The 25,344-nt window shown below is 37.5% G+C and overlaps 3 protein-coding genes across 4 annotated transcripts in view; all 3 read right to left on the reverse strand.

The window, feature by feature from the left end:
- Positions 1-6,781, reverse strand: part of sptbn1 (spectrin, beta, non-erythrocytic 1) — an 84,451-nt gene extending 77,670 nt beyond the window's left edge. The window contains exon 1 of the mRNA XM_047810609.1: positions 6,632-6,781. The gene's annotated coding sequence lies outside the window, so the exon portion shown is untranslated. The remainder of the gene's footprint in view (positions 1-6,631) is intronic.
- Positions 6,782-7,940: 1,159 nt separating this feature from the next.
- On the reverse strand, positions 7,941-14,010 carry LOC113646783. The gene is made up of 5 exons (XM_027153276.2): positions 13,914-14,010; positions 12,264-12,486; positions 12,013-12,166; positions 10,594-10,700; positions 7,941-8,298 (listed from the first exon to the last, which is right to left on the reverse strand). Exons 1-5 carry the CDS (start codon positions 13,970-13,972, stop codon positions 8,062-8,064), a joined length of 780 nt encoding a protein of 259 aa, XP_027009077.2. The 5' UTR covers positions 13,973-14,010; the 3' UTR covers positions 7,941-8,061.
- Positions 14,011-18,780: 4,770 nt separating this feature from the next.
- Positions 18,781-24,926, reverse strand: acyp2 (acylphosphatase 2, muscle type). Of its 2 annotated transcripts, none has more exons than XM_027153201.2 (4): positions 24,721-24,926; positions 23,973-23,989; positions 23,426-23,535; positions 18,781-19,271 (listed from the first exon to the last, which is right to left on the reverse strand). In XM_027153201.2, exons 1-4 carry the CDS (start codon positions 24,842-24,844, stop codon positions 19,157-19,159), a joined length of 366 nt encoding a protein of 121 aa, XP_027009002.1. In that variant the 5' UTR covers positions 24,845-24,926; the 3' UTR covers positions 18,781-19,156. The 2 variants fall into 2 exon arrangements, with proteins under 2 accessions (XP_027009002.1, XP_027009003.1); XM_027153202.2 differs by lacking the exon at positions 24,721-24,926 and adding an exon at positions 24,468-24,542.
- Between the last annotated feature and the right edge of the window lie 418 nt (positions 24,927-25,344).

The following is a 25,344-nucleotide window of genomic DNA, read 5'->3' on the forward strand; positions in this document are numbered from 1 at the left end:
AGAAATAAAGCAAAAAATCGTGCAATACGTGAGAAAGACGGTTAGAATTGCGAGATTTAAGAATTTGGAGAAAAAAAATTGTGCGATGATAAATCAAACTTGATAAATCAAACAAATTTGCAAGAAAAATCTTAATCGTAAGACATAAAATCTATTACTTTACAATAAATGTTTTTTTTTAATGTTTTCTTTATGTCTGAAACAGGCATTTATAAATTCTTGCTTAAAAATGTAGACAAATATCTGGTGGTTATTTTGTTCAAGATTAACATGTGCTGTCAATTCAAGATGGCTGCTTATATCATCAACCATAATTAAAGCGTGACTTCTCTAATTCTTAATAAGATTGTAGCAGTAGTTAATTAGCAATTTGCTGAACTTCACAAATGTTCAAGCATACATTCATTGTACTGATGTTAGCTAGCTAACATTTTGCTAACACATTAACTTTCACTCAGGTATTATTGTTTTTTTTTTTTTAAATGACATAATTCTAAGATCTCACAAATGTCTAGCACTTTTTTGCTAACAACTAGCCTCCTTTCTGACCCCGCTGACACCTCTGTTCTGTGATTATTACACCAGAGCGAGAGCTAATGTCTCTTTTGTGAATTAGAAGCCTGATGTTGGGTCGATTCTGGTGGCCATGTGTTGTTGGAATTTTTTTGAATGGTCTAGTGGTCCAGGTTTGCATCATGACACAGCTGTACACTTGAACTTAAGCGTCCATCTGGAGGAGTGGGTGGATGGATAGATGGATGGATGGATGGATAACATACCATCTTTAAATGAATTAAACTGTTTAATAGAACTGGGATTGGGGGTGAGTAGTGTGTATTAGAAAGACATTACTGCTTCTTACCTCTGAGTATATACATTACTTTATTATCTTTATTAACTGAAAAAAAAAAACACAAGATACTACGCCTTTTGGATGTCTTTATGAAAAATTCTGGTATCTAAGAACTAAGAGAAGGAATTGCACATTTGTGTTGAGGCAGAAGATGAAACATGAGAAGGCTGTCAAGACTCGATGAAGAGAATAGAGGAGAGGTCTGGGGCTGCAGACCTCGCCCAGTCCCTCAGGGTCTCTCTCATTTCCTCTAATTCACTTTGGGCTCAGACAACAGCGAGTACGTCAGTTATGGCTCTGCTCCGACAAACACCATCAGCACACAAATATCTCTTCTGCAATTAGACCTACTCTTCAGATAAATACGGGCGTAATCGGCTTGGTAATGCTGGAAAAAAAAACAGTGCTGCTAATAAAAATCGTAGCAGCTGTAATTCATTTGAATACATTAAGCGAACATATCAGTTAATACGGGAATCTGCTTAGCTAGAATTTTGACTTATTTCCGGTAAAGATGTTTTAATCAGCTCTCTGTTTTCTCAGTGTTGTTAGGGATAGAGCTGAACAAAACATTGCAGATGTTTCCAAAATGTTTAGGGCTTAAGTAAATGTTGCAGAAATGTTGTAGGACTGTTTCCAGAATGTTTAGAGCTAAACAAAACGTTGCAGAAATGTTGTAGGAATGTTTCCAGAATAGTTAGAGCTAAACAAAACGTTGCAGAAATGTTGTAGGAATGTTTCCAGAATATTTGGCGCTAAACAAAACGTTGCAGAAATGTTGTAGGAATGTTTCGAGAATGTTTAGAGCTATAGAGCTAAACAAAACGTTGCAGAAATGTTGTACAAATGTTTCTTGAGTGTTTAAAGCGAAGCAAAACATTGAGGAACGGTAAGGGGGTTTTCATATGTTCAAATATACAGTACATCAAATGTTGATAGTTGATATGATAAAGTTTTCTGTAAGGAGGTGTTTACTTTAGATTTAAGGAAGGAGTCTCCAGTGTCAGCACTTGGTAAGTCAGCGTTAAAGTTGTTCTTTGACAATCCCTGACATCTTGAGGACAGTGGAGTTTACTGTTAATGTTTATTTTTAATAAAGGAAGAAGGAAGAAGCTTTATCTGCTGTAACATACTGTAAGTGATGTGACTTGTTTATTAAACGTAACCTAACTCAAATTCTACTCCTTCTGTCCAAACTCAGACTCAAGGCCACTAAATGAAAGATGTAATTAGTTTTTTTCCTTTGAGGCCACATGAGGACCAAAAAAGAAATACTGTAAAACCCAGAATACTCCAAATGGCCCTCAGCTCAAATAGGTTCTCAAGGACCAAAAATAAAAGCTAAAAATTCCAGTCAGTCCCGTGAGAGACAGCTGGAGAAACATGGCAGGATGCAGACTATGGATTATAACGTAAACTCGGCCCAAGCATGCTTTCCTCCTCCCCTTTTTGTGCAACCGGGCCACTTGTGGACACCATGTGGTCCTCACCTGTCGTCAGCGTTGTGTGACAGCTGGTCGTTCGACGATTATCTCCACACCCTCCTTCCCAAACACACCCTTTTCTTTCTCCTTTCTCTCCCAGTGAACAAGCAAAAAATACCACCTGTCCCACTCGAACACCGTCTCTGCTGTGAAGCTAATTAAGTTATCCAACAGGTCGCTAGTAATAAAAACACGACCTCCTGGAAACCTAAGATGAAGCGGGATTTCGGATTCTCTTGCTGCTGATAGCCAGGGAAGAGATATAATAAGGGAAGAGATATAATAAAATGTTGCGCTGTTTGCTAATAAGGACACAGACATTTAAAAAAAAAATCCCCAAGTTCTCCCAAGCTCATGTGCCCCAGTTGGTCATCTCCTGGGTATTAGGAATACCCGACTGTCTCATTACACACACACACACACACACACACACACACACACACACACACACACACACACACACACACACACACACACACATACACACATACACACACAGTGATTCTCCATTACAATTAAGCCGACTCTCAGAGAGAATAGATACCTCTATAAGATAACTCTACATGTCTATCTATAAAACAAAACACTTAAAGGAACACTCTTGTGTAGTTTTCAACTTAATCTCTATACACTACATCTTTAGTGTATCACAGACTAGAATTATAGTCTAATATTAATTGAAACCCACTGACAATTGACATCTGGGGCAGTTGATGAAATCTGTCAATATCCTAAAATGTGTCACTATATTATGGAAATTTTAAACAATTAAATGACTAAAAATCAGTTAAAGTGTTGAGATGAGATGAATGAGATTTTCAATCTTCCAACACTGAGGGAATTCCAATTAGTTCAGATTAATCACGCTTTCTGAAGGTTTTGCTGTCATCACTGCAACACTCCTAACAACCATGTTAATTGCTCCCTTTAAAATGGTGTTGAGGAAAATTATGTTAATGATGTTTGGCAGAATTCAACAAGTGCCCCTTAGAATTTAAATAGATTATAAAGATTGGGGCAAATATTTAGCAGTATTTTCTTCAAACACTGTCTCGAAAAGATAGCTAAACGCTAACGTTAAGCTCTAAAATGCTAAATGTCACCCCATGAAAGCCCCAAAACTTCAGAGAGCCCAATGAAATTACATGTTCATTTATTTGTTTGGTTGTTGCTTTCATCTGAAGCTATTTGCAAGTAAGGGAGAACAGAGTAGAATACAAGTGTAAAAGTGAGGTGTTGAGGGTTGAGGTCAGTGATTTGAACTCTTACTTTCGTCAATAATACAGAACTTTCACTGGAACACATGAAATCCTTTACGCGTTCATTACTCTAATCTAACTTTTTTAAAAAAGGCCTTTTATTTTTTATTTTTTATTCAATCATTCAGCTCTTCAGACATTAGCAAAACCACCCACTTTACACACTTTGACACAATCATCATAGCAAGCACAAACGAGCAGACAATTCTCAACAATGTGCACAGAATCCCTGACTAACAAAACTTTCTCTAGAATAAAATTGAAATTTGATACCTATATCAGGTGTCTTACAAATCTTACAAAAACTACTAACATGTAATCAAGCGTTTGGAAATTAGCACACAACAATAGTTTCATGTACTTTATTCTTATTAAACATTGTTATTATATTAAGGTCATACAATGAAGTTGCTTGCTTAGTGAGCGATTAATCAGAATTAAACAAATCATTACGCACTGCTTCAGCTTTTAATGGCTATTTCAAATATGCTACTGTAGCCTGATAGCTACAGATCTTGCCTTAAGCACTCGGTGGTGCCTGAATTCACACTTGCTGCTGCAATTAGCCATCTGGTTCTGTTTGATATTCCAGTGACTCACAAGTTCTGATGTCTTCCTCATCACCTTAAGATCCCACCTTTAAAAATCCCTGCCAAATTATCTCTAAACACAGTCAGGGGAATCAGTATTGAATAACAAAAGGTTTAGAATGTAAGGTTTGTCATGCATAGCAGCCTAGCATCATTAGCATGCTAATTTCATGAATCAACCTATATGTTACTTGTTTCACAATGTGTTTGACTTAACTTAAAAGAATGTGGAGTTACTCCAATGAATACATATGCCACCATGAAAGCAATAAAATTTCGTTTGTTTGTTTGCTAGAACCAGCAACAAGCTAACAACAGTCATTTTTCTGATAACATTTGAATTATTTTTAGCTTTTCAAAACCTAGTTACTTTTTGGCTAAAGTTATAAATTAAACCAAATAAAGTGTCTGAAAAGTGAATTCCTGCATAATCTCATTTAAACTGACAGTGTAAGTGCGTCTTAACGAGTATGTTTACGGTTCGAAATTCAAAGTTACAAGCTGTAGTCGAACGCAGCTACATAACCTCACTGATCATAATATTTTAATTCATTAAAATATGCAAGTAAAATATAACAGAACTACTGACAGGGCAGACCAGATGTTTAAGACATCTATGGTCTTCACAGGCGGACACGTCAAACGTGTATATAATGATTCACAGTAATGAAAAACATACACAGTGTGCAGTACCTCATAGCACTGTCCCACACCAGAACAGCCTCTACTGGTCTGTTGTAGTCTATTGGTCTATTTTCTAACCCAAAACTTCCAGTCAAAAATATTTCCCTTATTTGCGGGGTTCTCACTTGGTGTGACACAAAGTAGACAGAAAAAAACCTAAAACGTATTGTTCTCCGACAACACACAGCATCAGGAGAGTGTAGGAAAAAAATTAAAAGTGACTGTAGTAAACACACTAAAGAACAAATTTATGTCCAATAAATGAACTATCCTGTGGTGATATGATGCCGTTCCAGACCGTTTCGTAAGTTACTTGTGTGTGGAATTTTGTATGTTCTCCCTCTGTTCATGAGGACTTCCTCTGGTGTCTCTGGTTTCCTCCAACTTCTCTACGACGACTCTAAATTGCCCGTAGATGTGAACGAGTGTGTGAATGAGTGTGGGAATTCATCTGTTTGGTGAACACTCAGTGTTCCTGGGATAAACTCCGGACCCACTACCAGTTAAAGCAGGATTATTTAATTGACTGATGAATGGTGATGATTTTTGATTCGGTTCCTGATTTTATAAGAACAATGTTAATTATCAAACTGATTAGAGAAAGAAACCAACACTTCTTTAAACTGATGAAGAGAAATAAGTTAGTTAGCATGCGTTCTCTGGCTCTCTGGCTCGGCTAGCGCACTAGACTAAAGGGAACAGGAAGCCATTTGAGATGAGGCCAGGGATCACTATGGCGACTGGGCTGTTCCGTTGCCTAGAGAGCTGCACTGGGAGGGATGTGCGTGGCAGGATGACATCATGGCGGGACTGTTTTGCTCGTTTTAACATGGCGTGTAAAAACGTTCTCGTGAAAAGGGCAGAATTAGAGCTGGATGAATAATAAAGGCTGCAGCGCAGTGCAGCAGCGCAGAATGGCTTCATGGCCACAACTCCTCCTCAAGAGCAGGGAGGAAAAAAATCACCGCATCTCCGACATGCCTCCAGTGCTGTAGTTTCACCATTCACAAGAGCTTCGGGGGTGGAAATCAATTTTTTAAATGTCCGCACACAGCTGGAGGTGTGAAAATCACGTGCAATCTGTAAGCTCAGGTTGAGCCATGACAGATAGACGGACGGACGGACGGACGGACGGACGGACGGACGGACAGACAGACAGACAGACAGACAGACAGACAGACAGACAGACAGACAGACAGACAGATAGATAGATAGATAGATAGATAGATAGATAGATAGATAGATAGATAAAACGCGCTCTTGCAGAGGCGCAACATCAACATAAACGCGCGCAAGCGTGCGCATTGCTTTTGCGCAGCAGATAAAATAAATAGTGACACTGGAGATTTTTGGTGTTTAGTACGCAACAGAGGTGATCAGGTATTAAATTGGCAAATGCATTACAACAACAACAACAACAACAACAACACGACAAAACCCACCCAGTAATAAACTACAGCATGGCCACGCCTGTTCCCATCTAGGCTACTGTAACCTTACCGTTATCCTATACGCACCTCCTGGAAATGAACACACACGCAACACGTCGGAGGAATTAATGAGCCACGCACACGAGCAGTGACGATCAACGTGAGCCGCAGTGTTGACACTGATTTCATAGACGCAAAGTAGTTGTTAAACAGTCCGATTTTCTCTCTCCTCTACGCGTCCATCCATGCATCCATCTCAATATGCGCCAATACGCTTCAACGAACACCAGTGTTATTACACCTTCACGTGTTGACATTTATTCGCACTTACCTATTAAAGAGTGCGTGACGAACTTCACCGCCTCTCCGAGTCCGCAGTCTGCGCGCGCGCGTGTGTGCGTGCGTGTGTGTGTGAGAGAGAGTGAGTGAAGCACTGGGAGTGACCGCTCCGATCCGCACTGCCTCCTTATTACACTACAGCGAGTGAACGACTCTTTGAAACGAATCAAGTGAATCGACTCTTTAAGACTTCGATTCAATTTTGACACAAGTGCCCTTGGGTATAGTGTGTAAATGTTCAATATAAACTATAACTATAAATGAAGCTACACTATCACAAACAACTCGGCTATACTATAATATACGGCTTTGGTTACATTTATTACATTAAAACTGAAAAAAATGTACTAGTATATAATAAGTGTGTTTATATTTAGGTTGTATAAAGGACTGAATATGAGTTACCGTTATATAAAGAGTGGAAAACTATAAAAATATATATATATATTTCTGCAAGGTGCTCTGTGTAATCAAACGATTCAAATGTGAGTTGTTCGAGAGAATCGAATCAGTGAAGTGATTCATTATGAAGATCGTTTCTGCTTTTCTTCAGTCTGTATCAGTGCTCTGCCCAACTGCTGCACTGAGCTACGGGGCGGGGTGAAAAACACACACACACACACACACACACACACACACACACACACACACACACACACACACACACACACACACACACACACACACACACACACACACACACACACACAAACATACAAACACACATGCAAAAATTTAAAACACAAGGAGAATCAATCTTTATAAACAATATTCACTTGGTAGGTGGGGGGGTGGAGGAGAAATGCCCTTTTTTGCAATTAACGTACGAGTTTTCTCACAAAACTCTTAAACCAGATGTGTAAATATACTGTAGTTCATACACACAGTAAACACACTGAACTTGAATTATATCTGTGGGTGAAAAATAAAGCATGCAAGACAAAAACTGTACAAGCCTTTTTTCTTTTTTGGCATGATGTTCAGGGTCAAAGACAAGTGCATTACGGCTTAAACAAACAACTGGACATAAACAATGGTTCCGATTCTGTGTTATGAGAATGCGGCCTGTGTGGGTGGACTTTTAGCATCTCCATTAAAGCATTTAAACTTCGGTACTGCAATTTCTTTTCCATACAGTGCATCCTTAATGCATTCATATTTGATGAGGCATTACTGTAACATATAGAACAGCAATGGCTTTTACTGGGTGGGTCAAGACATGAAGGATGAATGAGAATGAATGCTGTTTAAACTTTGTGTGAAAAAAAACACGTAATTTCAGTCAGCAAATATGTTTTTAATAAAAACAATGCACAACACATCTGTGAAAAGAAACGTACATTTATTATTTTCATTATTATAGACATATAAAACCAGGATGATTCACTGTGTAATTCCTGTTGCGACTTTGATTTCACCGGACTAAGTGGGGATACCTGCTCTCTTGCCATTCCTGTTGTAGGAGTTCCCATTGTCTGGGCTTGACTGGGTGGAGAAGGTCCCAGTGGACACATACATCTGTGGAGAGGACTGAAGGGCATGCTGGGAAGAGTTCATATTGTATGTTTCCCCCTCTGAGTCTAAACGAAGCCCCTCTGAGCTCTGGAATGCACTGGGCCCCATTGCCCCCCTCTCGCTCCACACAAAAGCTCCATGACGCTTTAGAGAGAGAGAGAGAGAGAGAGAGAGAGAGAGAGAGAGAGAGAGAGAGAGAGAGAGAGAGAGAGAGAGAGAGAGAGAGAGAGAGAGAGAAAAAGAAAAATAATAAGAAGAAGGGAAGCAAACATAAAACAGATTTAAAACAGACCAGAGAAGTCCAGTGCAAAAGGGTTGGGTTTGGACAAGGAACGACGCAGCTGTGGTGAACAGATCACAGTCACGTAGCTGCCAAAAGCCGTTCCAGATCAAATCTCCTCCCCGCTGTCAGGACAGTACAATGAAAATGTGTGTGTGTTTGTGTGTGTGTAAGTGCAGGGCAGGGTTAGGACAGATAACACATGTGGTTTCATGACAGCTTCAGGCACTGATTTAATGCCTAAACCCAATATATTCATTATCGCATTTTGTACTAACTGTAATCCTGAAACTTCTGGGCTCCATTTTTGTGAAGTAAGCGATCCAGCAACAACCACATTAGCAAAAATTCCACTTATCACAAAACAAAACTAATAAAAAACTAACATTAAGCACTAAACTGATTGTGCCAGTTGTGCCAATCATCTTTCTGTTAAACGCTAAATTATAGGTAAAGCTGAGTATACAAAGTCCATATAGGGATGTAGGACATGATTCTGGTCTCGGGACATTTTTACATTCACTTGGACTCGTCTAGAAAACAGCTTAATCACTGAGATTGTGGTCCTGGATTTGTTTTGGACTTAATAATGATAATCTTGTCTATATGACTAGTTGCATCTAAATTCATTGGCATGCCAGAAGGCACAATACTTCGCTTTCATAATGTTAGTATCGCTGATCTTCTGACTTTACAGAACTGGGTGCATGGAATGGGGTGGGGTGGTGAGGGTGGGGGTAGTGTTTGGGGCAGAAATAAGTAAAAAACATGTAAAAGAAGGTTTGCCTGAGAAGACGCAGGCAGTAATTGTTGTCAGGATTTCAAGATTATGCAAAAATTAACGTGCAGCCAAGACGTCCGTTGCAATCCGCCAAAGCTTTCTTTGATACACATGCGTCAAACATGAGTACGGCTGTCACATAAAGTCATCACATATGTGTCTTCGCTGGTAAGAGTTCGAAAGAAAAATCTCGTTCTTACAAGTTGCATAGAAACTTTTGGAAAAAGGAAAATCCTTGAGGGATTCTAGTAGCACATGCTCACACAGTTTATAGGCGGAGCTCTAATAGCAAAAAATAGTTCAGTCATTAATTTCCTACCGCTTATCCGAACTTCTCGGGTCACGGGGAGCCTGTGCCTATCTCAGGCGTCATCGGGCATCAAGGCAGGATACACCCTGGACGGAGTGCCAACCCATTGCAGGGCACACACACACTCTCATTCACTCACACACTCACACACTACGGACAATTTTCCAGAGATGCCAATCAACCTACCATGCATGTCTTTGGACTGGGGGAGGAAACCGGAGTACCCGGAGGAAACCCCCAAGGCACGGGGAGAACAAGCAAACTCCACACACACAAGGCGGAGGTGGGAATCGAACCCCCAACCCTGGAGGTGTGCAAAAGATATTTATACATTTTTAAATTTAATACAGTTTGAATATACTGAATTCTCAAATGGAATTGGTCAGAGGGTGTGAACCGGATCGGTACCATAACTAACATCTTGTGATCCCGCTGGCAAAGACGAGCAATACGTGAAAGTGTGAAGTTTGAATGGCCGGAAAATATTTTTCCTCCATGCTTTTCCTTTGGACCTTTGGGATTAATGGAATAGATGGAACAAACTAACCCTGTAAAGAAGACCGGGTTTTCTCATGCTAGCCAGATTCCTGTGTGTGAGTCTCTAGAAGTGAACTAAAGAATTTTCATTACAGTGAAACTTTAGAAAAGCTCAATTATTTTAGAAGTTCATCATATTAGCAAAAAAAAAAAAAAGTGCCCTAGCCTGTGTTGTAAAGTTAGAGCTTTACACCTGAATGTTCCTTCAGAACGACACTGGAGACCTTCCATAAATGTGTGAATACATTTATAATCAATTCCAATTCCAAAATTTGTTGTCTGATTATGTGAAAATGCCAGACAAGTTTCTGTGCACTTTGTTTTCAACTAAAATTATACAATATTTGAACTTAGGCATTCATCCTAACTTGAAGCTGAACTAGTGTCAAAGATGTTGTTCATCATGTTTAAAGCCCCATCCCATGATGACATATAGAGATTAAATATTTAAAATGTATTCTATGTTATTTTGATATTTGAACGTTTCAAAAAAAAACCATTAGTAAGTATGTAAGTGTCTATAAATCTTACTTTTCCTTGATAGGGTTGGTTGTGAATTCTCCTGGAGTCATACTGGTGAATGAAGGACATGTGCTCCACAAGTTCTTTAGGCTGGCCAAGAGGACTTAGTGTTGGAACTGCAAAGATCAGGAACAATCTTAAATGTTATTACATTTACAGCATTTACTGTAGCAGACACTCTTATCCAGAGAAACTTACATTTTTATTTCATTTTACACAAGTGAGCAATTGAGGGTTAAGAGCTTAGATCAGTGGCCCAGGAGCAGCATCATGATGGACCTCACAATTTACTTATTGATAGTCCGACACGTTAAACACTAAGCTACAACATCTGTGTTATAATCTTGGCACCTCTCAACAAAAGTGTGGGAAAATGTGAAAATCGATGGGGTCATTAACAAGAATAATTGAGCACAAAACTTGGTTGTCTCTTCCAGGAGGTTACGTCAAGAGTAACGTCCCCAATCGGAGACGTACGCGCTGAACTCCATGTTTTGTTCTAAAACTAGTGTGATTACTATAATTTGTTCACATTAAAAATTCCAGTTCAAGAACCTTGATGCATTTATTCAACCAAAGTGTGGAATGTTGGACACTTCATTACATACTTAAAACAATTTCAGTATGGCTGACGATCCTCAGGTGGACAAGGTGTTATCCAAATAAGCCCACTTTGTGTGATTTGCTCTTCAACATTTAAAAAATTCACCGTATTTGGTTAAAGCTAGAGGTGTACATTACGTGTGTTCAACTACCTATTGTTCCATTTCAGATATTACCTTTCTTTGAATAGGAAAATGACCACAAACATTTGCTTTAAAAAATAAGAATCTTCCCTGAGAAAAAAAAAATCTTTCCTCACTAATAGGCCTGCACAGTAATGTGTATCATCTAGAAAGTTCTACAAATCATCAGCTGACTATAAGATAATTAGATCTTTAATGCAATGTAAAAACATGAAAAGATTAACATTAGCTAAATAAGGAATATATATATATATATTTTCAGTTTCTAAGAAAATAAATAAATAAATAATAATATATATATATATATATATATATATATATATATATATATATATATATATATATATATATATATATATATATATTCAGTCACAACTGCTGCTTTTTACTCATTTTCGGGTGGGGTTCCAATACTTTTGAAACTGCCTATAAATTCAACCTTGCCTTAAAGGTTTTGTGATTTCTTCATTCTCAGAGGCTTGATAAATTAATAATCACATACAATACCATAAACATAAAACACACTCTCTCTCTCTTTCTCTCTCTCTCTCTCACACACACACACACACACACACACACACACACACACACACACACACACACACACACACACACACACACACACACACACACACACACACACACACACACACACACACACACACACACACACACTGCTCACTGATTCCAGTAGCTGGAAGCTTATTTCTCTCCTCTCGAACCCTGGTCACTGGAATGTGTGTTGGTAGTTGGTAGTCACGCCTCTGAGTACTCTCCATGCTGTATGCTGTTTCTCTAGGGTCGTTCTTCTCTGGTGTATTCAGCCACCATTTAGACTAGTAGATATTATAATAAAAGAAAAAAGCATTATCATTTTAATAGCAAAGCTAATGACACACAGACACCACACAATGTGTCTAAAGCAACGTAAACCTGTTCGTCCTTCGTGTTCTCCGTTTCCATATGAACAATGGGCTCGTTGAGGAACCTCGCATTGGTCCTGATGAGCTTGACATTGTAAGGTTGTGGGACATTGTGTGTCTTTAGCGTCTCTGTCACTTCTGGATCTCGGGATGCATATTTGTGGTCTTTGATCACTTCATCGGGATTTAATCGCTCTGGGGCTTTTTCATCAAATATCCTGTAGGTGTTTGAGCTGGGAGAAGAGAGCAGACGTGGCGAGGAAACACTAGATCTACAACATCTTAACACTCAGATCATGTTGGGACGGTTACATTATTTTCTGTTAAAGCTATTTTTAATTTAATCAAGTATGGTATAGATTACTTTGTTAAATGTTGGGTAATGTCCTTAAGAGAAGTTAGAATATGACTTATGAGACAAAAAATTGTCCTCTGTCCTGTGGTGTTAAAAAGCACTGACACTGGAGACTCCTTCCATAAATGTTATAGAAACATCTCGGTACAGAAAAACCTCGTCATATCGATGATTGTCCGTTTTGCTTTGTTAAATAGATGGACAATATATTTTACAACAACAACATTTGATCATATTATTATCATTATTATTATTATCATATTAGGGTTACATACAGGCTGTGTAATAGATAATGATAATGACAGATATTATGAAATATGTAGAAATATTTTATGCTGTCTAATTAGTGTGATTTAGTGAATTTCATGTTAGGAATAAGTAGGATACAGTTAATAATGCTTTAAAGGTGTATTTATGATGAATTGATTTTAAAAATTCTTTACACCAGGTTGAACACCAGGGCTCAAATTCTTAATGTAAAAAGTATCTCCTAGTGATTAACTTCTGGGATAATTCTTAGAAATGTGGGCGTTTAAAATAAAAGAGAAGTTATTCTAAAAATAAAAGAGAAGTTATACTAAAAATAAAAGAGAAGTTAGTCACATTATTCATAAAGTGTCTTAACAATTAAAAGAGTTCATAAGGTCAAAAAGTGTTAGAAGTAGCGAGAAGGACTTTCAAGAGGATTAAGACTTTCTTTAGCAGAGGAGAAAATGGCCAAAAGCCAAAGAGGGAGAAGACATGTATTGTATACAATTTAATAATGATAGAGTTAATAAGATTTAATAATGATAGAGTAATTAAGATTTAATAATGATAGAGTTAATAAGATTTAATAATGATAAAGTTATTAAGATTTAATAATGATAGAGTTAATAAGATGATACAGATTAGATTATGGATTGTTTTTGCAGAAATCGAAGGCTTATAATAAAAATTATTTAAATTCTTTTTATTGGACAACCAATCACAAAAGAATCTTCAAAAGAATCTTCAAAAGAATGTGTTAACCTAGTAACAGGTTAAGCTCCGCCCCCTCTCTAAGATAAAAGTATTTTCTTTACTCAAAGTTTCTCTGAGATCTGAATTCTGAATCACTCTGAAGATAAGATTCCTAGTTAGACATTTCTGAGCTAAATTAGGAGCTCACTGAGATCAGTATTAGACTCTTTATGAATACGGGCTTTAAGGGTTTCAGAAGGAATTACATGCTCACCCTTTTTATATTATAATATACACACACATTTTACTCAACAGGTGTATTTAAGCTACCATACAGGTGTATGTGTGTTCAGGTGTACATACCGGAATGCTTCTCGAACCTTCTTCTTTCGGGGCAGGCATATCTCTGCACGCTGATACATGTTTACTTCCACCGACGGCACTTAGTCCCTTACTTTCGAGTACCCTTTATTATTTGAGTTTGCTAGGCAACCAGGTGTAATTTAACACTTGACCACACTTGGCACTTTTTGTTATACCCATACTGATATAAACAGAGTTAAAAGAATATATATATATATATATTTTATGCATTATGAGTAAAGGTCAGTTAGTGATAGCATGGCAAGCTAATAGTGTAACTTGATATTGAATTACTGAGGAAAAACCAAAATCAAACACAAGGATATCTTTTTTCCTTTAGAAGACATTATTTGTTTGCACAGAAAGAAATGCAATATTATTAATAGGAAGCTTTTCAGTGAGTCGTTTGATCATTCGGCTCAGCTCAACAAAAAGACTCGACTCTTTCGACATTAAGGTTTTTCTTAAAACATTCAAAGTGTGCTGTATTTTAAAATTTTGACTAAAGACGTTTATGATACTGTAAATATTTATATTTAATATTTTTATACCTTCTAATTAGCAAAAGAAATAAATCTGCTCGAAGAGTTGACTCGCAGCAAACGACACATCGATAGTTGCAGGTATACAGGGCTGTCTCTGTGTGCTTAAACAACTACAAGTAAAATGTGGCAGAGAATTAACAGCATTTTAGTATTAATATAACTTCAGGAGATTAATGCTTGTTGTATGCTAGTTAATGATTTTGTTTTGCATTAGTCATACACCAGTTTTCACTGGTTTGCCTTCTGGAAATGAGTTAGAAGACAACCGTTTGGAAAACGACCCAATTTGCAGTCTGTTCTGATCTGATTTGCCTTCCTGATATTTTTTCCAAGCTGACATGTAACTTGATCAGTGCTCATTAAGGGTATTTGAGTGGAAATGATACAGCGAATGCATCGTTCTGCTATATTAAGACATCATTGAATCACAACCACTTTCACCTAATCTGTGGAAACAGTGACAGAAAAAAAACAATATGATGGAGGTGGACACTAATTAGATAAGGGAACATTCGGCCTGGGGTGGTTACTCTAGGCATGAACGATGGTGACGATTTCATTACATTAAAAGATGACACTAAGAATTTACTATAATGTAAATAAAATATAAATTTACTATAAAGGTTCTTCTTAATAATTCTTAACAAAAAAACGATCTTATGATATATTACCAGTGGTTTTCATCACTTTCATATTTTAAACTTTCCTCGAGGGTTTTGTGGTTAAAACAAAATACCATAAATTTGCAAACGCATTCAAAGCATAAACAGTCCATCACTTAGTGATTAGCACGTTCGCCTCACACCTCCAGGGTTGGGGGTTCGATTCCCGCCTCCGCCTTCCCGTGCCTCGGGGGTTTCCTCCGGGTACTCCGGTTTCCTCCCCCGGTCCAAAGACATGCATGGTAGGTTGATTGGCATCTCTGGAAAATTGTCCGTAGTGTGTGAGTGAATGAGAGTGTGTGCCCTGCGATGGGTTGGCACTCCGTCCAGGGTGTATCCTGTCTTGATGCCGATGACGCCTGAGATAGGCACAGGCTCCCTGTGACTCGAGACGTTCGGATAAGCGGTAGAAAATGAATGAATGAATGAATGAATGAATGAATGAATGAATGAATGAATAGTCCACCATTTATGTTCTAAAAATGACAAAGACGTCATTTAAAATACTTGATGTAGTTAAACTCAACATGGTGTGTTAGGTATATTACTGGAATGCATTTGTATTTGTAGTGTTCAGGGCTCTTATATTTTATCATCCTATAGAATTGTATTAGACATCATATGAGTCCTGAGTGTGTGTTACAATAAGAAAAATAGCACAAAATACAGCCATTGAATAATTTTTCTTATTTTACATATATTTTTTTAATTTGTAGATATGCACATACATTTTTTGTATTCTACTCCTTTAAAAATGACACATTTATTATTATTATTATTATTATTATTATTATTATTATTATTATTATTATTATATATTTATTTTAATGTATTTTTTCTTTCCTTTTCATCACTAATCAGTTTTTCTTTCTCCTGCTCTAGCGTTAAATAAAAACATTTTTTTAATATGTGTTGCTACCACCATTAGACCATTATCATTTGACCACAGCGTTAAAGACATTAGCAGCACCAGAGGAGTAACTGCACTTTTTCATCTCACTCCATGGACAGGTCCTGGATTTTTCCTTGTCATCTCATGGCCACGATAAGCCTCTGTCCTAATCTTAGCTCTGTCAGCTAAGAGGATTGCAACCTGCATGTGTGCAGATTTGCAGCAATAGAGCATGCTGGGAGAAAAACAAAACAAAACAAGGTTCTGAGAAGTTTGCATGTGTGTTGGTGACGGTATTCATAAGGCTGCTCTTAAGAAAATGCAGATTTAAAGTGCATCATAATGCAACAGAAGAGGCAGGTTAGATGTACCATGGCAACGAAGCAAAGAAGGCTCGTGATTGGTGGATATTTCATTTAACTGAAAGATGATCTGAAGAAGATCTGTGCCCAGTTTCTAAAAAGCATAAAAATAAAAGTAGGATCAAGGCAAAGTTACCATAGAACCATTTTAACAACGATCTTAATGCTGTGATGCTATTAGCAATGTAAAAGTGTGCAAGATGTGAAAGGATTTGACCAGAGATACGGATGCTTGCTCTAGTTTGCACTGGATGTAAAGGTATTAATCACCTGATTTGCTGTAATCTGTAATCAGATAGAAAGGAAAGGGCACGGCTCATGCTATAGTGATGATTGTACTGTAAGTGTGCCAGCCTGGAGGAAGCTTTCACATGCTCACATTGTGTACTGTATTCTGTACTACACTTTACTTTTAGCTCTGAATGTCTGTACATGTACATTACATTTTCCTGAACTGATCTAGGTTTTGTTGCGATTAAAGTTTTTCAAAATCTGGTTAAATTATATACGTAAATATAGCATTTGATATCTTACCTACACACATGGAATATGATGGGAAGCCTGGAGTATATCCCAGAGGACCAGAGCACAAGTTGGGGAACAACATAGATTTACATTTATGGCACTTGGCAGACACCATTATGCAGAGCTTTAAGGAATTAAGGGCTTTGCTCAGGGGCCCAACAGTGGCAGAATGCAGAACAGCTTGCAAAATTCTTATTTGTAGTCCAACTCCTGAACCACTAGATTTCCACAACCCCAAAGAACCAACCTTTACTACCCAAGACTACTCACTGTACAAGTCCTTAGCCCTGTCTTTTGTTTTATGTAGCACCATGATCCTGGAGAAACATTGTCTCATTTCACTATGTACTGCAACAGCTATATATGGTTTGAAATGACAATAAAAGCTTCTTGACTTGACTTGACTTATCTAGGCACAGGACTAGTGGTTAAGGTGTTGGACTACTGATCAGAAGGTCATGAGTTTGAATCCCACGTCCACGAAGCTGCTACTGCCGGGCCCCTGGGTAAGGCCCTTAACCCTCAATTGCTTAGTTTTCTAAAAAGTAGATTAAATGTAAGTCGCTCTGGATAAGTCCGTCTGCCAAATACCGTAAACAGAACGCAATCTCACACACACTCACTCTAAAATACAGACAATTTAGAGATGTCAATCAGCCCATGATGCATGTCTTTGGACTGGGAAGAGAAACCGGAGGACCTGGAAGATAACCGCACCGAGCGCTCATAAGAAAGTTGCTTATCAGCATCTTCTGCATTAGTGTCTTGTTCCAGCTCGAGCCTCATCATCATATCCCTCATTATATCTCTAAGTGCTCTTCTCTGTTTTCAGCAGAGGAACATCACAGATATTTTCAATACATTTACAGTTTATGTTGCCTTGTATATTCTATTACTTTTTTACAACTATGTATTTTTATTAAAGCCTTCATGTATTTATATGCACATTTCTCATACTTATGTGATGGTGAAAAAAAGTATTTTAGAAAGTATAGCACAAATAGAATAAATTGGCATTTTTGTCTGTTTTGTTTTCATTTTTCGTCGTTTTAGCTGCTTTTGTTGCCATTTGGCTGTTTTTTTTCTTCTTCTTTACTTTTTATACCAATTCTTCCCCATTCCTGAATAATATAACTATAATTTGTTTTTTTCTCATAATCTTCATAATCTCATAATTTTTTTGGGTGCTTCCTCCTCCCTTTTTGCCTTTTTTTCCACTAAAAAACGGGGCAAGGTAATAAAATCATAGTATTATGATATTACTAATTACTATTACTAATTACTATTACTAATTACTATTACTAATTAAACAAATGATAAAAAAATTGAAAAAATATTGTTATTGCTTTTACTAATAAAAAATTAATTACAAAATGACACGATAATAAAAAAAAAAACATGTTGTTACTGTTATTACTGACGGAATCCTTTTAACAGAATACCACAAAAATCTGACCGACAAAAATAATATAAATATCAATATTATACAGTCTGTACTTACTGTTTGTTACGTTTAAACTTTCTATTAATATAGTTATAAAAAAACTAAAATGGTTTATTATACTTTGTGTGCTACATTTCATATGGCTGTCAAAAATAATACAAACATCAACTATAAAATAATTATACAGTATATTATATTTCGATATAATATATCTGTATATTAAGTGAGTTGTTGTGGAGAAAAAGTTTAAGCAATTTGAATCTGCCAATCAAACAAACAAACAAACAAACAAAAAAGTGCCATTTTTGTTTTCTGGTAGTTTTCCAGGTGGCCAAATGGTGGTGAACAAATAGCGTACATGTGCTGCTTCATTCATTTGTACCATCAAAACCACAAAACGTGGGTTGAAATGAGAACATCAGTGATTAGAATTTAAGTTTCAGTATAATGATTTAATTCCAAGGGGTTTGTTAAAAGGCAAATAATCATTTGCCAATTCTGTGCTATTAAACAAATTCAGTATATAAGTAAATAAATAATAAACATAAAATACAAATAGCCTCTTTAATTTGTAAATCTTTGTATTATAGTTTTATACATACTTCAAATCGACTAATATACAGTATAAATATATATATGGATTCATTGTGTAGTAGTTAAGGTTTTGGTTAAATAACTTTGTGGACTTAGAGATAAAGTTCATGGTGTGAAACAGTCTGTAATGAAGGTGACTCAGCAGGGAGGACGGTGTGACTGAATTCTTCATGGATACTTTCTGAAAAGGTTAAGGAGCCGTCGTCTGGGAGGCCGAATTCAATAACGAGTGCCGAATCCGCGGACCTCCAGTTTAGAAATGTCCCTCTCGTTAGTGAACTCAGCACGGTCAATACGAGAGCTGGGACTGCCGACGTTTCTCAGCCATTGCTTCCTACACACACACACACACACACACACACACACACACACACATATTAATTGTAAATAATGGCTTTTTACACTGTAGGGGTGGAATAGTAAGGAAAATTAACATTATGTTAGCCATAAAATCCTGGAAATGGGGGTAGGGATCTAAACTTTTGCACCCGATGGCATTTTGTAAAGATCCAAAGCAGAGCAGCATGTGAGGGAAAGCTAACAACATCAACTATATCAGTAAGAGCATCAGAAGAGTCTGAGAAATCAGATTACACATGAAAGCATCTCTCTCTCTCTCTCTCTCTCTCTCTCTCTCTCTCTCTCTCTCTCTCTCTCTCTCTCACACACACACACACACACACACACTCACTCTCTCTCTCCCTCCCTCTCTCTCTCTCACACACACACACACACACACACACAGAGAGGCAGAACAGTTCATGCACTTATTCCTCTTAGGACCTGTAAATGCATTATCCTGGCCTTTTACTGGCTCTGTGTGTGTGTGTGTGTGTGTGTGTGTGTGTGTGTGTGTGTGTATGTGTGTGTGTGTGTGTGTGTGTGTGTGTGTGTGTGTGTGTGTGTGTGTGTGTGTGTGTGTGTGTGTGAGAGAGAGAGAGAGAGAGAGAGAGAGAGAGAGAGAGAGAGAGAGAGAGAGAGAGAGAGAGAGAGAGAGATTCACTCAGCTTATAACACTTCCGGGAATACGAGTTACACTCAGACATTAGAAAGTCAGTATGGTATCGATAAAAAATATCTGATTTGCTTGTTTACTTTACGTTTACCTTTTATGGTCGATAAATAGGTCACCATGGATATGATTTTGTTTCTTAAGTAATGTACTAAGTGAAGATTTCAATGTCCGTTCACCTCAGGCTTTTGAGCTGATATGAAAAAGCCATCTGTCCATCCGTCCGTCCATCCATCCAATTATCATACCCACTCACTACACAGATCCCTCAAGCTCTGAATATTAGTCTCTAATATCAGACAAACAAACTAAAAAGTGCTATTTTTATGCTAACAAATTCTTCTCTGTAAGCTTTATTAGTCTTTTTTTGCTATGTGTATATTTAATTATTATTAAATGTCTGCTTGTTCACTGTATATGATTTGGGTCATTATCTAAGTTTCTGATTTCTAACAATGTTTTTGTTTTTATTGCATTTTATTTGATTTGTTTGGTTGGAGTTTGAATTCCGTCTGAAGTATTAACTCACTGATTAGGTGGAGTTCAGTAAAAACAGGAAACCCAGCCCTGAGAGAGAGTTTTAAACAGACGTATGATTTATTGTTGCGTTTGCGTCCAGTTGAGGAACGGGGCACGTAGTGGAGCCAAAAGCAAAGAACTACGAGCTACGAGCTAAGAGCTACGTTTGGCTGACCTCTGATTATCACTTATGTTTGTGACCACCTACTGTAGTACTTTCCATTACTTTCACCATATGAACAACCCTTCCTCTTTTCCTGGAAGTGCCTGTGTGTGTGTGTGTGTGTGTGTGTGTGTGTGTGTGTGTGTGTGTGTGTTTATTGTGCTGTAAAGGAAAGAAGTCGTGTCCTTGCCTTGCTGTTGCGGAAGTCTGATAACATTGAAGTACACAGATAGGAAGGAATTTATTCCAGCTGAATGATTAGCCACAGAACGGCACCGGTTTGAAACATCCCTGATCCCACACTGGCTCGGACAGAATGTTTGGTTTCTCACGTGGTGAAAACAGGCAGATATTATAGCAGCCAGCGATGATGATGCCAAACGGCACGATGCCCTGTGTGTCACTGAGTAATAAAGTATTTTTTGTGGAAAGTCATGTCATGTCATGATGAGGCAAAAGATGTCTCATTGAATCCCACTCGGTGTGTTTCACTGAGATGTCTTTTTTACAGTTGAGGATGTTATTCCTGTGTTTGTGTGTGTGTGTGTGTGTGTGTGTGTGTGTGTGTGTGTGTGTGTGTGTGTGTGTGTGTGAGAGAGAGAGAGATGAGGGTATGCTGGGACAACTGCTCTCAACGTCACACTCGTTAGACACACACAAACACAGACACACAAATGCACTCACACACATACACACACACGCACACATGCAATTAAAAATTAATTCATTCATTTTCTACCGCTTATCCGGACTTCTCGGATCATGGGGCGCCTGTGCCTATCTCAGGCGTCATCGGGCATCAAGGCAGGATACACCCTGGACGGAGTGCCAAGCCATCACAGGGCACACACACACTCTCATTCACTCACACACTACAGACAATTTTCCAGAGATGCCAATCAACCTACCATGCATGTCTTTGGACCGGGGAAGGAAACCGGAGTACGCGGAGGAAACCCCCGAGGCACGGGGAGAACATGCAAACTCCACGCAATTAAACATAAGAAACAAAAACCCTTTCAGAATGTGCTGTTACAGGAAAACAACGTGTACATCTATGTATTTATCCAGTCATAAACTTCAGGAAAAAACGTCACCAGCTTAACCAGTAGAGAATGTTTAAAGTGGAGCATCTCATAGAGCTCGAGTTAAAAAGCTAGTGCATTAATGTACATATGCCATTAATGTAGACGTGATTTTAAACCTCCTGAACAACCAAGATCGAGTATGAAACAGCTAGTTTTTAATTAAAATGTACATAATCTGACTTTTTGTATTGAGGGAAGAATCGTTGCAGCTCTGTGTTCTTTTACTGAGAAGCAAAGAAAAGCAAACAGCTAAAGGAAGAAGAGAAGAAAGGAGGAGAGAGTATTAAAGGATTGGGGAACGGCACAGTTGTCTCTGTCTGGTTAAATATTTAATGAGCAAACGCATTTCTGGTCTCCCTCACGTCCGGTTCAAGAGCCGGAATGAAGAACAAGAGAGAGCAGGCTGATGGAGAAAAGCTTTTTAGTGACTATGCACACTATGTCTCTCTCTCTCTCTCTTTCTCTCTCTCTCTATTTCTATTTCTGATTTTAGACTGTAATTTAAAAAAATAAAAATAAAAATTGCCCCCGGAAAAACTGAAACAATTTTGATCACCTCAAACACTGAACAATAATAAATATAAGAGGTTATTATTATTATTTATTATTATTATTATTATTATGATTATTATTAATAAAGGAGAAAGAAATGTAAATAATGATATTTTGTGCATCAGAGAGAATCATGCGTTTGTCATGTGGTCATGCTCACGATTCAATCGGACAACAAATCATTATCCAGTGAACACGCCTGCGCCATTTATTGCCTGTACCATTTGTAATTGTGGCTATATGCACAAATCAGTGCACACACACACACACACACACACACACACACACACACACACACACACACACACACATAAACACACACAACATCCTGCTTTCCACATAGACAATCACTAGGGACTGGGAGGGTTTTTCTTTCTCTCTCTCGCACTCTCATGTCTGGTTTACATTAGGTAACTGTGATGTCATACACTTCCCAGCCCTGTGAGACGCCCCAGCCCAGGCTCATGTTATGACATCATCTGTCCTCGCCCTACCCTGCGTCTGGTCCTATGAAGCTGGACACGTTCACAAATGGATGTTATTTATTTATTTATTTATTTTAAAGCAAAGCACTTCCATATTTCAGGGAAGGGTTCTAAAATTTGCATCAGGACAAATTACCTCACTTCCTTTCCACAATGGCTTTTTAAATTAAAACCATGCTCTATAATGGAGCATGATGGATGGGAGACAGTGATACACACATGCTCGTTTCCCCTCCCAGGGATTTAGATGGAGGTGTAGTTAATATGCTGTGATCCAAGAGCATGATGGCTCAAAGGAAAAAAACAAAACAAAACAACTGTATTCTAGAGATTTCTATGACGCCAAGATTAGGTGAGGTGCACCTCCTGCTGTTCGTAGAAGGTACTGCAGGGTGATGCAAGCTTTTCCAAGATTTGTGTCAGGATTTTTAATTATAAGGATAGGTTAAAATATTTAAATACACTTGACAGACAAGGTTTAATGGATATGTACGTGTCCAGAACACTTTATTTATTCATCAACACAGTTATTACGGCTAAGATGTTTGTAAATGACCAAATGTAAATATGTTATTTCATTCACACAGAAACTATTAGGGATGCAAACTTTTGCACTTAATGGCACATTTGCAACTGGTGTGAGGATCATTAAGAAATCGTAGTACTCACATCTCATTGACTTTCTCCGGATGTCCCTGGACCTGGCCGATGACGGTGCCCTGCCTGGTGTTCTTCACCCAGCCGTTCACGCCCAGCTTTTTTGCCTGATCCTCTGTGTACTGCAGTCACATAACCACACAAACACTTACACATGCTTTCACAAAAAAGCATTTTGTAATAACAGATCTTTACATTTTGGTAAACATTTATATACCAAGAACATACTTCTTCAAGAAGAAGAATTAAAAATACATCCTTGTGAGGAAACGACTGTATATAGCAGCTATAACTGTAAGTTACTTGTTTGTCAGACTTTCCATAATATAACTACAAATACATATAAAAAAGTAAACTTCATTTTTTAATTCATAAATTGTACTAAATTGCTGTAGTATAAAAATTCAATTGCAAGTCCTTTTACAGGAAAATAATCAATTTCAGGAAGGAAACTGGAACTTCGCTTCAGCACACGATAGAATTGTTGATTATTTTCCTATAACAGAACGTTACAAAGTTTTCATTCTTTGAATACATTTTCCTTGTAATATTTTCTTACCATTCTGAAGCACACACCTGAAATAAAAGTGAAACAAAAAGAACAATGCAGTTTTACATAAATACATACAGCTCAGTGATTAATTATCAGTATAATTCATAACATAAAAATTCAGAGCTTTATTTTTTTTAACTGGGAGACTGATAGTCTAGGCTTAAAAATAATGTGATTTCTGGGCATGTTATTATCATCATCATCATTATTATTATTATTATTATTATTATTATTATTATTATTATTATTAATAATAATAATTTTTTAATGCTCATGACGTTATAACGAGTTGTATTTGCTGCCACCTCGTGGTCATTTGCATTAATGCACATTTATATTTTAATACACTACCAAGAAGGAACGAGTTTATTTATTTATTTTTTTTATACAAAAAAATTATCTTTTGTAATAACAGAGAATACATTCCATAACAATTCTTAACCTATTATATCAATATATTCATATTTATAACCTATTTGCAACTACATTATAACATTTCACCTGTTTGCATTTACTTATCATTTCTACAGCTGACTGTAGCAGAGCGCAGAGGATTGTGGGACATCTCGTACACACACACACACACACACACACACACACACACACACACACACACACACACACACACACACACACACACACACATATATATATATATACACACACACACACACACACACACACACACACACACACACACACACACACACACACACACACACACACACTGACTGACTGACACTGAGCTACATACCCTGAACATTGCCGAAAACTTCAAAATCTACCGATGCGTATTTTGAAGACATGGCGAAATAAGAGAGAGAAAATAGTAAAAAAAGCGGAAATAACCAAAAAACTTTCAAATCGTAGCCAAACATGAACGCTTCGTATTTATATGTTTATTTATCGCCTCGCACGTCTCCAAATGGCCTTTATTCTCGCGAGATTTCCCCGAGATTTCAACTCGATGTATTTATATCTCGTTATATTTATAACTCAAGACCAATTTGCGTTGTGTTGTCAAATTAATAATTCACTAAAACATGTTAAGTAGGTAGAATACATGTTAGTATTAGCTCAAACAGGTAGGCTTTAGTGAGTGTATTTACACTATAATGAAAATGCTATATATAAATCTTATAGTCCATATAGGCAGAGAAAGTCCATAGTTGAGGAAAGAGATGAGAGAAAAGTATATATATATATATATATATATATATATATATATATATATATATATATATATATATGAGAGAGAGAGAGAGAGAGAGAGAGAGAGAGAGAGAGAGAGAGAGAGAGAGGGAGGGAGGGAGAGATAGCAGTTGTATTAAATAGTAAACATTGATTTGCTCGCTAAACCCTAACCTAAGTTGAGGAA

This window comes from Tachysurus fulvidraco, chromosome 2 (assembly GCF_022655615.1).
Source record: "Tachysurus fulvidraco isolate hzauxx_2018 chromosome 2, HZAU_PFXX_2.0, whole genome shotgun sequence".
Taxonomy (NCBI): domain Eukaryota; kingdom Metazoa; phylum Chordata; class Actinopteri; order Siluriformes; family Bagridae; genus Tachysurus; species Tachysurus fulvidraco.